This window comes from Natator depressus, chromosome 2 (assembly GCF_965152275.1).
Source record: "Natator depressus isolate rNatDep1 chromosome 2, rNatDep2.hap1, whole genome shotgun sequence".
Taxonomy (NCBI): domain Eukaryota; kingdom Metazoa; phylum Chordata; order Testudines; family Cheloniidae; genus Natator; species Natator depressus.
Window position 1 is genome coordinate 9,063,058 of NC_134235.1, and position 13,383 is coordinate 9,076,440.

Consider the following 13,383-nt stretch of genomic DNA (forward strand, 5'->3'; position numbering starts at 1 on the left):
CTTAGTCGCAGATCCTTGCGCCCTGCATGCACTCCTGGGTGGCCATGCACCTCTCTTCCATGTTACTCTGGATGGACCCCAGCTCTGGGACAGACAGGCTGGGGAGAGCCCCCCTCCCTGCCCCCAACTCCCTGCGTCATGTCACTGCACTCTGTGTAACACAGCTGCCCTGGTTCTTCTCTCCCTTGGGCCTGTGGAGCGGGGAGAAGGCTTTACCCCTGTATTCACCCTGGGAAATCTGCCTTTGCCTCGTCCCATCTCTGCTCTCCTTGGTTAGGATTTGGCTCCAGAGGGAGGCTTTTCAAAGGGTCAGAAACGGGAGGCCTGGATGACAAATGGCTCCGAGGCCCTGATTGAAAGGGATGGGCTGTGCGTGGAACTTGCGCGGCGTAGAGACCCTGACACTGCAGCCCTCGGTCCCACGGCACCACTTGTTCCAGAACTGGGGGGGCGGGTAGATCTGGTTGGAACGTTCTTGCCGAAATATGCTGTTTCGGGGAAACTGAAACATTTTGGTTTCCACCCATTTTCACCAGGAGGGTTTTGGGCTGGAGGCCAGATCACGGGCCTGGAATTTGGGAGATCCAGATTCAAGACCCCGCTCTGTCTGATTCGGTGTTACCTGGGATGAAATTCTCTGCTCGGAATCAGGCACAGCAGGGGTGGTGCCTGGGTCTCCCACGGCAGTGTCCCAGCCACCGGGCTATAGAGTGACTCACAGTCTCATGAAAACCTTTGAAAGGTTTTGGAGTTGTTCCAATGCGTAACCCAGCGTGATGGTGCATGTTGGGGAGGCTTCAGCCAGGTTGCTGACTCTCCAGGGCCTCAGGGAGGGAGGAAGGTAGATCATTATGGCCCGCCCACAGGCATGAGTCGCAGAAAATGGGGGAACAGCTGCTCTGGCTTCTGACTTGTACGCACTGTGGGGGGAAGTGTCTGGGAACTGTATTGCCCTCGCAGTATGCCCAGGAGTCTGAGGCATCAGAGGGGCCCTGCTGCCGTCTGTGTGATTTATCGCAGTCAGGATTCACGCCACTGCACCTGGCTGCCCAGTCGGGACACGAGAGCCTGGTCCGGCTGCTGCTCAACTACCCCGGCGTACAGGTGGATTGTCAGACCAGCCTGCAGGTAAGAGGCCAGCCATGCTCTGCGTGTTCTACTCACATGGGGGCCACCGTGCTCTGAGCTGGCTCAGCCCAGGAGAAGGCTGCAGCCTGTCATGGGGGCGGGCAGCTTTGATTTTGCAGCGTCATATCTGGGGTAACAGGCTCTCTGGGAAGCTTCCACCTCCCCCAAAACTGACACTAGCCAAGCCCTTTTGGGCAACTCTCAGGGCCTAGCTTCTCTGAGGCCAGCACTCCGGGGGCCTCGAGTGGCCGTTCTGGCTAGCATTGTACCACCACTCTGCACTGATGTGTATGATGACAACACAGCAAGGCCACCATGAAGCATCAGCCTCTTGGGACTGTCCAAGGCCAATTCCACGACCTAACATTTGGGCTGCTCTCCAGCTCAGGCCAGTCCAAACCATCCGGCCACGTCATGGCCCACCTTGGTTGTTTCTGCATGAATTTAGTGCTACTACTGACCAGTGCCGGGCTGACAACCGTAGAGACAGCTCTTCCCTCTGCAGAAGAGGCTGCTGCAATGCAAGCTTCGTCCACGTAGCCCTCGGACAGTGGACCCCAGCCCTCTTCTGGAGGGGTCATCTCTAGCTGTGGAGGATAGTTCAATCTCCCTGACCCTCGGTCCTCAGCCTCTCTCCTTGCTGTAAGAGTGATGCCTCTCGTGCCAAGTCTGACAGTGTCTTTAGGTGACATTTTTAGGTCCCATTAGTGACCTTGGAGCCATCCCGTCCCTGTGCCAAATGCTGTACAATGCTAACCAGCCCACTTGTGCTTAGGGCTCCACCCCTCTCCACCTGGCGGCCCAGCATGGTCACACCGCCGTCGTTGGGCTTCTTCTGAGCAAATCCACCTCCCAGCTGCATCTTCGAGACAAGAGAGGGCGGACATGCCTCCACCTGGCTGCAGCCAATGGCCACGTTGAGATGGTGCGGGCATTGCTGGGCCAGGGAGCGGAGATCAACGTCACCGACAAGGTACAGCAGCAGCTCGCACGGTTGGTGTTAGCCTGCTGGAACAGTGAGGGGCGGTCACACTTTCTGTGCAACCTCTTCATGGAGAGTCTCTCACCAAGTCTTGATCGTGGGCCTGTGCCATGAACAATATATGATGCCATAGAAGGTGCTACACAATATCTCCAAACCCTACGTCCTGAATTCCATGGTTCCGAACAGCAGCATGGCTGTCTCTTGACAAAAGCTGCCAGCCAAGTCAGCTGCCCATGCATTTCCAGTTTGCCCATCACCTGAAAGTTATCAAAGTTTCATGCAATTCTGGTTAAAGGTGATTCCATCCCCTCCTGCACCATTCCCTATTATGTGACTGCCTGATGCCTGCGGTCAATGAATGCTGCGTTTTCACTGTACGTCCTTTAATTCCACAGCAAGGCTGGGGTCCATTGCACTTTGCTGCCAAATCGGGTTTCCTGGATAGTGTCCGGCTGCTAGTGGAAAGCGGTGCCACACCCACTCTCGAGTCCAAAGAGGGGAGGATACCTATCCAGTATGCAGCTGCTGAGAACCACCAAGAAGTAGTGAGCTTCCTGATGAAAAGGAACTCAACCACCTTGAAACTGATTGAGGACAGGAAGGTAGGGGAGACCCTGAGCCAAGGTGAGGTAGGGGAGGTGACGTGGGCAAGCCCTGAGCCATATGTCCTACTCCTGTTTGCAAAATCCTACCCCCAGCACCTACATTATGCCCTTATGGTGCAATAGCGTGACTAGGATCCCAGTAATTTAGGTCATTGGTCGTTATAGTTATTGGTCACATCAGTGGTAGCAATGGCTATGGGGTTCCTGGAGCTCAGAGCCATATGTTGCTGGAGACTAGAGCTAGAAAAAAATTTTCAGCCAAAATTTTTTTTTTTTGGTGAAAAATGCAGATTTGGCAATACCAAACTGTTTCATGAATTGGTGACTGTTTCACCTAATTGTTTGGTTTTTGGGGGGGAGGGGGGCGGATTCCGAAAATATCAAAATGTTTCGTGTTCAAAATGAAACATTTCAATTTTTCAGTTGGAAATGACTTTTTGTTTCAAAATTTCCTTCCATTTTATTTTAAAACATTCAGAAGTGTTAAAAAAAACCAGTCAAAATTGAAATGAAACATTTTGATTTTGTTGGAATGAAACATTTTGTTCAACCCAAAATGAAAATGTTGTGGACGTCTCAATGTGCAAAAATTGTCTTTTTTGGTCTGACCTGAAACTATTTGTTTTTTTAACTTTGTCAAAATTGCCAACAAACCTAAAAATCTATTATTCACCCAGCTGTAATAGAACGAGCTTGACCAGGGGGTTGATTTGGTCAGAGACACCTCTCCTCTGTTTCTAGAAGCTAAAAAAAACATCACTGAACATTAGTTCTACACATCTAGCATTTATATGATGAGCCTTCTCCAGCCCCAGTGAAGATATGTGAATGTCCCTGGCATTTTGGAAATATTTCTCTCAAATTGGATTGTTTTTTTCCACGTTGCTATTTACTAAATCCAGAGTTTAAAGGTGTGGCCTCTGAGCACAGAATTTGGAGTTCTAATCGCAGCTGAGATTATGAATCCTTTTGTGACCTTAGGAGGTCACCTGATCTCTGCCTCAGTTTCACCATATGTAAAGCGGTGGTGATAATTCTGCCCTACCCATGGATGTGTTGTGGACAGTCAGTGTTTGTAAAGCATTATGCATTGTTGTTATTACTTGCACTACAGTAGCACCTAGAGGTTCCTCATGCCAGGTGCTGAACACACATATAGGAAAAGATGGTCCCTGCACCGAAGAGCTTACATTGTAAACAGACAAAACAAAGAGTGGGGAAAAGACCATATTGTTATACCCATTTTACAGAAGGCTTGAGACACCAGAGAGATTCAATGATTTGACCAAGGTTGTACAGCAAGCTTGTAGCAGAAGTGAGAATTGAACCCGATCTCCTGAGTACTGTCCAATGCCTTAAGCACAAGACTATCCTTCCTCTTTCTGATATTAACTAAGGGTGTTTGTTTTTCCCAGTTTATCTTTGACCTTATGGTCTGTGGGAAGCTGAACAACAACAAGGCAATTGAGGAATTTGTCCTTCACTCTTCTGCTCCCCTGGACACTGCTGTCAAGCTTTCCCGGGCCTTCAACATCGCTGCCCTGAAGGAGAAGGAACGTGCCAAAGACTTGCTGACTGCTGCCAAGTACACTGAGAGCATGGCCACTGAGCTCCTGACGCTGGCTTCTGGAGGTAGAAGTGCTGGCCACCTTCTCCGCGCAGTGGATCACAGAGGCACTACCATGCTGGACTCGCTAATTGAGTGTGAACAGAAGGACGTAGTAGCGCATCCAGCAGTGCAAAAATACCTGACAGAAGTCTGGTATGGCAGCCTGAAGTGGGCTCCATGGAAGATTGCCCTCTTGTTCGTCTGCTTCCTAGCGTGCCCCCCCATGTGGCTGGTTTTCTCCCTACCCCTGAAACATAGGTTCAATAAAATTCCTATTATGAAGTTCATGAGCCACTTGGCATCTCATATCTTCCTGCTCATCCTGTTCATCCTAACCATAGTGTATCCCCCCATTAGCCCCATCTATGAAGGTCACATGGTGCCATACTGGAACGAGTGGTTGCTCTTAGCTTGGCTGCTGGGGACACTGGTCACCGAGCTCACCCATTCTGGAGAAAGGGCTGGCCTGGCTTGGATCAGAGTGTTCGTCTTGGGCTTCTCTGCCATTGCTTTCCTTTGCCATTTGCTGGCCTTGATGTTTGCTGGCACCGATCGCTTGCACTGCCTGTTTGCCAGGAACATCTTCCTAGGGGTGGCCATGACGCTCTCCTTTGTGCAGTTCCTGGAGTTCCTCACCTTCCACCACCTCTTTGGCCCTTGGGCCGTCATAATCAGGAACCTCATGAAGGATCTCACCAGGTTCGCGGTCATCCTGGGCTTGTTTCACATAGCCTTCACCATGCAGCTGTCATCTGTCTACCAGCCAGTCTACCCTGAACCAAAGACCAACCTGTCAGCTGCTGGTGGGAACGCGACTGTGAGCACCGTTATCCAGGACCCCGTTGTCATTATGGTCACATTATTCTTCTCCGTGTTTGGCCTCGTTGACCCCGAGTCCCTGCCCTCACTCACCAGAACTCCCCAGTTCACTTTCGTCATCATCCGCTTTGTGTTTGGGGTCTACCTGATCGTGACCTTGATTGTGCTGATCAACCTGCTGATCGCCATGATGAGTGACACCTACCAGAGGATACAAGCCCAGTCTGACACAGAGTGGAAGTTTGGCAGGGCCATGCTCATTAGGGACATGACTAGGAAGTCTGGAACACCTTCCCCCTTTAACCTCTTCACAAATCTTCTCTATTACATCAAAATACTTTGCAAACACAAAGGTACAACTGCTAATTTATATGTAGATTTGTGTGTCAGAATGTTTTTATTTTGCAGTCCTGGAAATGTTCCCAAAGCCGATTGAAGAAATGAAATGAAATGGTTGAATGTCGGCAGCTGTAAGAGTTTTTAGGGAGACCTTGGAAAGTGGGAGGTTGTCAGATGCCTGGATTTATTTAAGGTCCTCACCAGGGGGCAGTATGTGCTGCATCAGGCACCACACTCATGGCTTCATTCTGCACTCACTTACAGTCAAGCAACTCTATTGAGGCAGAAAGTAGAACATGAGCCCATGGTTCTCTCTGTTGCTTACATTACAGACTAGAGTTGGGAGGGAACTCGATTTTTCAATATGTGGGAAATTCTGTGAGTTTGAAAAAAAATTCCATTCCAAAATGGGAACAAAAACGAAATAATTCAAAATTTTCCGGAAAACAAAATTCTGGAAAAAGAAATTCATTTCAGGTGAATCAAAGCGTTCCATTCCAATTTTGACATTTCTTACACTATAAAATAAATTTCTAAATGAAAAGTCATTTCAAAACAAAAAATGTAAATGTTCCATTAAGCAGTGTCAGAATGGAATATTTCAACCTAAATCCAAATCCTTTTTTTTTCTTCCCCAAAACTAAACTGCATCAAAATTGATACGCTTAGGGCGAAATATTTCACTTTCAACAAATCGATATTTTCCAGCCGAAAAAGGTTGCATCAGAAAATTTCCAACCAGTTTATTACAGACCAAATACCCTCCATATGAACCAACAGTGGACATCTAGGCTGGAGGCCACAGAACCTCGATATTTCTGATCCAGCTCACAGTATTGTGCATGTTACTACAGTGCATAGTAATGTTACACCATTGTACTACATTCCAAGCAATGCATCAAAGCACTTTCCACTCATCTGCACCTAAATGTGGGCTAGTAGTGTGCAATATAGAGGTTTTGGGTACATAGGCAATGATCGCCTCCAACAAAAAGATCTTGCCAATGAAGACAGATGGCTCTCTCTGTTAGACCCAGGCAACCCCTGGTCCAGGCATATCATTTTCAAGGTGGCAAGGTGGGCAGTTAGTCCCTCAGACCTTGGTTCGCCTCTCCTCCCAAATTCACAGGTCTATCTGCTCCACTCGCCCAGCCCATATTATCATAGATAATGTTCTATATGCTGACACAACTTTGCCCTCCGCCCCCAAATTTTTCTGAAAAGACACCCCTGCCCTGGACATCAGCGGGGCTAGATGGGTGGTAGGGTAAGTGCAGGAAGAATGTCTCCAAGTCAAATGGAAACTGTTACTTTCCAGGAAAGGAGGATGAAACTTGGGGCCTAAGAGTTTTCTGAAGTATGTCCTCTTAAAGAGACACAGCTCCATTCCTTCTCACAGACATACAAGAGAATGGGGTATAAGTGCCCTCACATGACCTGAAGCTGCTATATTACGTCTCCAGAGAGATCAGTTTTAATTTATTTTAAAATAAAGGTTTGGGGGGGGTTATACGTTTTTATTCCACTGACGCCCATTACATTGGGAATGTTTCAGAAAACATGGCGTAATTACAGTGGTGGGTTTTTCATATACATAGCCCTTTCCTACATGAATGTTACACGGACAGCTGCAACTCCCCCTTATCCCCAAACCAGAACCAAGCATGCATCATTTAACAAGTAGCTAATAAACATAATAGTATTTTATTTCCCAAGTTGCTCTGGAAACAGGATATATAACTGTAATCCCAGATAAAAAGGATATCAAATTGGAGTTAAGGTTGAGCACGTGTTAGTAATTTAAGGGTAATTACAGGGGGAAAAACCAAGCATTACCGATCCAGGAAATTCAGTTAAGGTTAAATTTAAAAGAAATCCAGTCATGTTAAGGAATGCCAATGCACAGTTAAGGCACCCAGACAATGTTAACTCTGCCCTGTAGTGACACGGTGGAATAACCCTACAATTAGGATTAGTGCATAATAGTGTCATAGAACAAATTAAACTGATTTCTAAGGCTACATTGGACTCTTCCCCATTTTTTCCTCATGATGCCACTAGAAGGCAGAACTAAGAAACTAACAGCTATAGTAAATACAAACAAAAAAGCCTTAGAAAAAGAACATGTAGGCTGTGGATTTGTTTTGCAGTAAGAAGTTATATTGCTTGACACATTTAATCAAAACTGGACTAGGCACTTGAAAATGAACAGTTAGAGACAATCCTGCACTGCTCCTGCAGAGGTACGTGAATAAAATGAGCTAATAAATCTTTCCCATCTCCAATTTCTGTGGTTCTATGAGAAATGTAATCCCAGGAGACTGAGGGCCTGATCCTGAGAAGTGAAGTCAATGGACAAGACTTCACCCTAGGCAGACCTACTATAAATAGGTTTGTGTCAGGGCCGTTTACTGGCATTGGCTCTGTTCTGAGTCATTTCAGACCCTCTTGGCATTTGAAGTTGTGATTTTCCAGCGAATTATGGATTGCGTTCCCTTCCATGGTTTCCCCAGTTGTCTGGTTCAGATATGTGGCTCAATGCGTAGTACTTCGGGGCTGGCGGAGGAGCAATGTCCTACAGAGAGGAGCAAACATCTGAAAAAATATTCTGCTCAAATGAAAATCAAACTTCTTTGTGTTCACTCGCTCGCTATGTTTAAACTGAGTGAGTGTACCCAGAGAGTGTATTCATGGCGGGAAAGGTGGTGTGACAACAAATGTTAAGTGAATATGAGAAAATATTTTTGGAGAGTGAATTTTGCAACCACAATTCTGTGTTACACTCATCCTGCCAGAGATCAGAAGCATTGCTGTGTGACCTATCTAAGCTAACCAGATATCAAACTGCTGCAGGCCAAGAATTATTCACCAAAACTAATTAACAAATAATATCTAATAATGATTTAATTCAAGAAAATTGTAAGCTGCTAGTGGGCAACTTGCAAATGGAAAAGGAGGCTAAAATCAGTGAATGTATTATTTGCTATGCATTTGTCAGCTCTTACTTCGGGGTGTTAGCACAGGGCTTGCTAAATTGGGAAAGATGTTGGACAATTTTTTTATTTTTTCATTAAAAATGGCTTTTTTGTCAATCTGGAAATTTCTATGACAAATCAGAGAATCCTAGAGTATCAGGGTTGGAAGGGACCTCAGGAGGTCATCTAGTCCAAGCCCCTGCTCAAAGCAAAAAAAAAAAAATTTTGACAAAAAACAAAACAAGACAGGTTTTTTTTTAACGAAAAGCCAAAATCCCCCAAATTTAAAAAAATCGAGGGATTTGGTAACTGAGAACCAAAAAAATTTCAAGTCAGTCAGATGAAAATTTTCAGTAAAACCAACTATTTTTCCCTGCCTCCCTGAAATTTTTCAGTTTTTGAAAACTGTAAATGTTGAGGAGTTTTAACAAACAAAAAAGCCCAACCAACCCAAAACACTGACAAAGATTGTTTTTTCTTTAAATTTCATCCAAAACAATTTTTTTTTCTGAGGGGGCATTTCCCAAAAAGCTCTGTGAAATTTACAAACTTGGATCCCTAAAGATGGCCTCCTAAAAATCCACATTTAGAGACCCAAATATAAGCTTCTCTTTAGGAGCCTAAATGCGTATTCATGAGCTGAACTGTTGGCACTATGGCGTGAAAATGTTGTCCAATGATTACGGTAATCCTCAGGTGTTATCTGACTGTTTTTCAGGGCCAAAAATTAAAGATGCATAATGATTTTCTGTTCTGGGGTCAAGGAGAGGGGTAAACCAATCATTCTACTCCTGAGTGTTGGCGATCTTTCCAATATGCCCCAGTATGCCAACGCCGCAGCTGGGGACATACAGTGAAAAAATAAGTTGGAAATAATCAGTAATAACTATTTGGATCCAATAATTAATATTACTCAAGATAACTTGAACAACCCTCTGCCCAAATTGACCTGAGGCCCTGCCATTGCTGAGATATTTCCAATCTCATCTAAACCAAGCAGCACAGAAATCTCATTGGTGACCCTAGTCTTTGGAGATGTCCACACTCAGAAAACTCATGTAAGCCTTGAATGAATATCCAAACTTTCGGACTCTTACCTGAACCTCTGATATGTCCAAGGGTTGTCTGTCACTAATTTCCTGTGTGAAGATGGGAGGGGGGGTTTATTGGTATAAACTATCTGTATCTCATGCACCAGCTAGCACAATTGTGTCAAAAACAGAATAATAAGACAAGCATGGGAAAATGTGAAGATAAATCCCCATTGTAGAGGTTAAGGTCATGTTTGTACACAATCCTACTCATCTGAGCTTCTGTGCTCCTCCAAGGTAAGCTGTGCTCCACTGAACGGAGGGACCTGATAAACGAAGAGGAAGACCTGGACAGCACTTCCGACACACGATCCATTAATATGCTGGCTCACACGTCCATGGGTTGGATTAGGGTTGCTGCCAAGAGGATGACACAAGTATCACCAGAAGGTACTGACCCTTTGCTGAGCCATACGCTGGAAATCCACAATAGACCGTCAGAAGGGGACCAAATTACATAGGGTGCCCCAGTAGGGTGCACCTCTGAGACTGAGCAAAGGAAAACATAGGATGAATATCAGGGGAAGGGGAGTCCTAATCAGGAGAGCTATTTGATAATGGAATGGAACGAAGACCCCATTGCTGGAGGGTACAATGCAGGGAACAATCCTCCACTGGGTGATTTAGACACCCTAATGGGTCTTTTCCATCTCCTTGATTCTAAATCTTTCCCTAGGAAAGGTGAAGAGTTGATCTTTAATGTAGCTGTTGTTTTTTCTCTGTACTGCTGGGATCCTCAGACTGTGTGGTTGGGCTGTTGCCATATGCCTCACTTCTGTTATTTCTGTACAGAGTCAGTACTGTCGGTGCAAATAGCCTTTTCCTCTGCAGCTCTTGCCTTCTGGTATCCTGCAATTGCCTTCCTATATCTCTCCACCACACTGATTCTCGGTATTGGTTCTTGTAGCTGGAAGAGTCTTTCTTCCTCCCTTATCTACACATCTGAATTTTTTTGTCCCCCTTTGCTGTCCTTTGTTGTTCCACTTCCTAAGAGTATTATCCATTTTGGGAAATATTGTGGCTGAAAGGTGCTCTGCAGAATGAACTTCTGCATGTGCTACCATATCTAGGCACAACAGAGCGCACGAGGGATGGAGTCATTACTCTGCCTGTCTTTGCTTTAATGCTGTTGGTTCAGACACTTAGGAGTCAGTTTTCAAAGCAGTGGGAGGGAGGGGGGCTTCAGCCAGCGCTGGTTATGTTTTGTCTGGAGAGGCCAAATTGTACATCAGTGTAACACAACATTCCACTAACACGACTCTCCACGAAGATTCCTCCTCCCGCTCCGCTGTTATCTAGCTTGCTTGGAACTTACGGTGCTGTTGGAGGCAGCTGGAAGGGAGGTTCCTTTTTGGTAGGTTAGGCCGGCCCTGTGAGTTTGAAGAGAGGAAACCAGATACTGGCAAATCGGATAAACGCAGTGGAATTCCCTGGCACAGTCAGAATGAATTCTGGGGGGCAGAAGGGGCGCATCGTTGGTGAAAGGGAGCCGCCTCCTCTTTCATTGCCTTAGCAGTAGAAGAGTAGAGGATGGGGTGGTTCCATCACTCCCTCCTGCCTCTCTCAATGTGCACTCACCAGGAATCGGTTCAGTATGAGCGAGTGCCTCCTACCTCAGCTGCAGGGCCACTCTGAGCCTGCTCAGTCACCGAGCCAGAGGTGGGATGGGACGGATTCTGCATTGCAGCAAGAGCATGCTTCACAGAGGAAGATTAGAAACTCATTTATTCTTGATTCATATTTGTTTCCTATGAGCTGCTGCCTCTGCCTCACCAGACTGGACTGAGACCAACTTAATTTGCATAGCCACTGACAGCTTTCATACAGAAGCTTTCATTCTGATACAAGCTGGATTTGAACCCATCAACTAGTGATGAAAGGCTCTGTCTCCCTTTACCAAGCCACTGCTCCCTCAATAGTGCACGTCTGAAGGCAGAATCTTTTCCGTAAGCAATCCCATTAAATCAGATGCAATCATTGCATTAATTACAGAAAATTAATATCAAATCTATAATACAACACATCACACAACTAACCCTAAGTAACATATTTCATTGGGTAATTTAGTAATTTATATAAGTTTCTTTCCTTAATCAGGAGAAACTAAGAGTTTAAGAACTCAGTAATCTCAGCAGCTCCAAATAATATCAGACAATATATTTTAAGACACTGCGTTTGTGCGGGTCCGTAAACAAACACATGCAGACACCACAATTGCCAACTAATCTGCACAGCCCCAGGCTCGAACTCCACATCTTTGCTCCAAAAGCAGACCTCCACTACCTGAACAAAATGGGAATTCCCATTACCTTTACAGCAGTATTGTGAGATAGACTCTTTTTAGTCCTCCAACCACCAGGAGGCAATATAATCGCAAACGCTTGAGCAGGTCTGATTTCATCCAGGAGAGGGCAATGGGGTCTGACACTTACACTGAACCAACTCTGCCTGTTAGAGGGACTCCAAAAAAAGGAGCCTTGGTGCATGGATGGGGACTTTCTCCTCTTGCCTTCTTAGCCATCTCTTGTTCTCTCCTTAGGTGGGCACATTCGAAGCACGCTGCCAGCAAGGCCGCTGCACATTGAGGGGGCAATAGACTGGCACAGTGTGGCTCTCCGCTATTACTCCTTGAAAGGGCGGATGGACAGAGCACTGTTCGAGAGGGAATTGTCCATGCACCATGAGGAGAAGAGAGGTGTGCAGCCCATCCATCTGCTCATGAACGGCTAGGATGTGTGCAGGGTCTAGCCTGTTTGCACCCAGCTCCCCAGTACCAGCAATTGCCGTGACGTGGGTCCCCTTTGGGCTGCCTGAATGCAGTAGGGCGTGAACGGCGACGTGTTGTATGGCCAAACGGAATGCAATAAAGATAATTTTCTGTGTTCCCTCCGTGTCCAAGTCCGTTGGGTTTTTTGTACTCATGGATCCTCCCTCTGGGGCCTGCTCCTGAGAGGTGCTGAGCGTCTCCACCAAGATACATCTGGCTGGAGCCCAGCACCGAGGGACTCAGCACTTCAGAGGATTGGAACCTAATATGGGAATTCTGGCTGGTCAGGCACGACCTCCTCCAGCACCCATAGGAGGTGCTGGTCATGCTACATGCCCTCGAGAAGGGCGTTTCCCCTGAAGGTTCGGATTTGGCTTTTGGTTTCTCCCTGTCTCAGAGGTTGTGTCAGTTTTACTGTGCCTATTCCACAGGTGGTGGAGGGAATCACTGGGCTGTGGAGACAGCAGTCGGACTGGCAGGACAGCTTAGGCTAGAGAAACGCTCTCCTGTGTAAAACCAGTCCTAGTTTCGCTGCCAGCTGCCGCATAGTGAAGAATTGCATTGTCCTCCCATGATGCAATGGGCTAAACTGCTTTCACACACACCCCCGGTGGGCAGAGGTGTGAGGGCTATAAATCCCCACCTCCACCCTCGACACCTTTGCTCAGGGGTTAGGCACAGCAGCAAGCCATGGTCATTCCTGAGGGCAAGGACAATTGGAGGCGAATGGCAACAGAAGAGCTAGGCCATCTAGGAGGATGGTCCACACAACTCGGCCTTGGAAAGGGTGTAGCCCTGGCCTGCTCTCCCCTGGTGCTCCCAAAGGCATGGGACCCAAGTCAGCTTCCTGTGCAGCCGTGCTTCTCTGCAGCCTTGCTGCCACGGGGCTCTGGCTTCATGGTTGCAGTGTAGCCCAAAGAGAAGAGACAATAGTACAGTGAAGAGAAAGGGAAGGTGCAGACCCACGTCCTTCAAGACTCCCCCTCACCAATCAGAGATGGAGACCGGCTGCCCAGGGGTTGTGCCACCTGGAACCTGCATTTCATCAAAATCCATTCAGTGACT

The 13,383-nt window shown here is 46.8% G+C and overlaps 1 protein-coding gene across 8 annotated transcripts in view; it reads left to right on the forward strand.

Moving 5' to 3' along the window:
- The window catches only part of LOC141982068 (uncharacterized), a 75,839-nt gene extending 63,427 nt beyond the window's left edge, over positions 1 to 12,412 (forward strand). For 3 of the 8 annotated variants that reach the window (XM_074943782.1, XM_074943776.1, XM_074943784.1), the window contains 6 exons: positions 867 to 1,128; positions 1,904 to 2,101; positions 2,509 to 2,715; positions 4,134 to 5,499; positions 9,789 to 9,941; positions 12,091 to 12,412. In XM_074943782.1, the coding sequence (XP_074799883.1) occupies positions 867 to 1,128; positions 1,904 to 2,101; positions 2,509 to 2,715; positions 4,134 to 5,499; positions 9,789 to 9,941; positions 12,091 to 12,281 (2,377 nt within the window). In that variant the 3' untranslated portion in view covers positions 12,282 to 12,412. The remainder of the gene's footprint in view (positions 1 to 866; positions 1,129 to 1,903; positions 2,102 to 2,508; positions 2,716 to 4,133; positions 5,500 to 9,788; positions 9,942 to 12,090) is intronic. The other 5 variants (XM_074943777.1, XM_074943778.1, XM_074943779.1 and 2 more) reach the window with 5 other exon arrangements.
- The last annotated feature ends 971 nt before the right edge of the window (positions 12,413 to 13,383 follow it).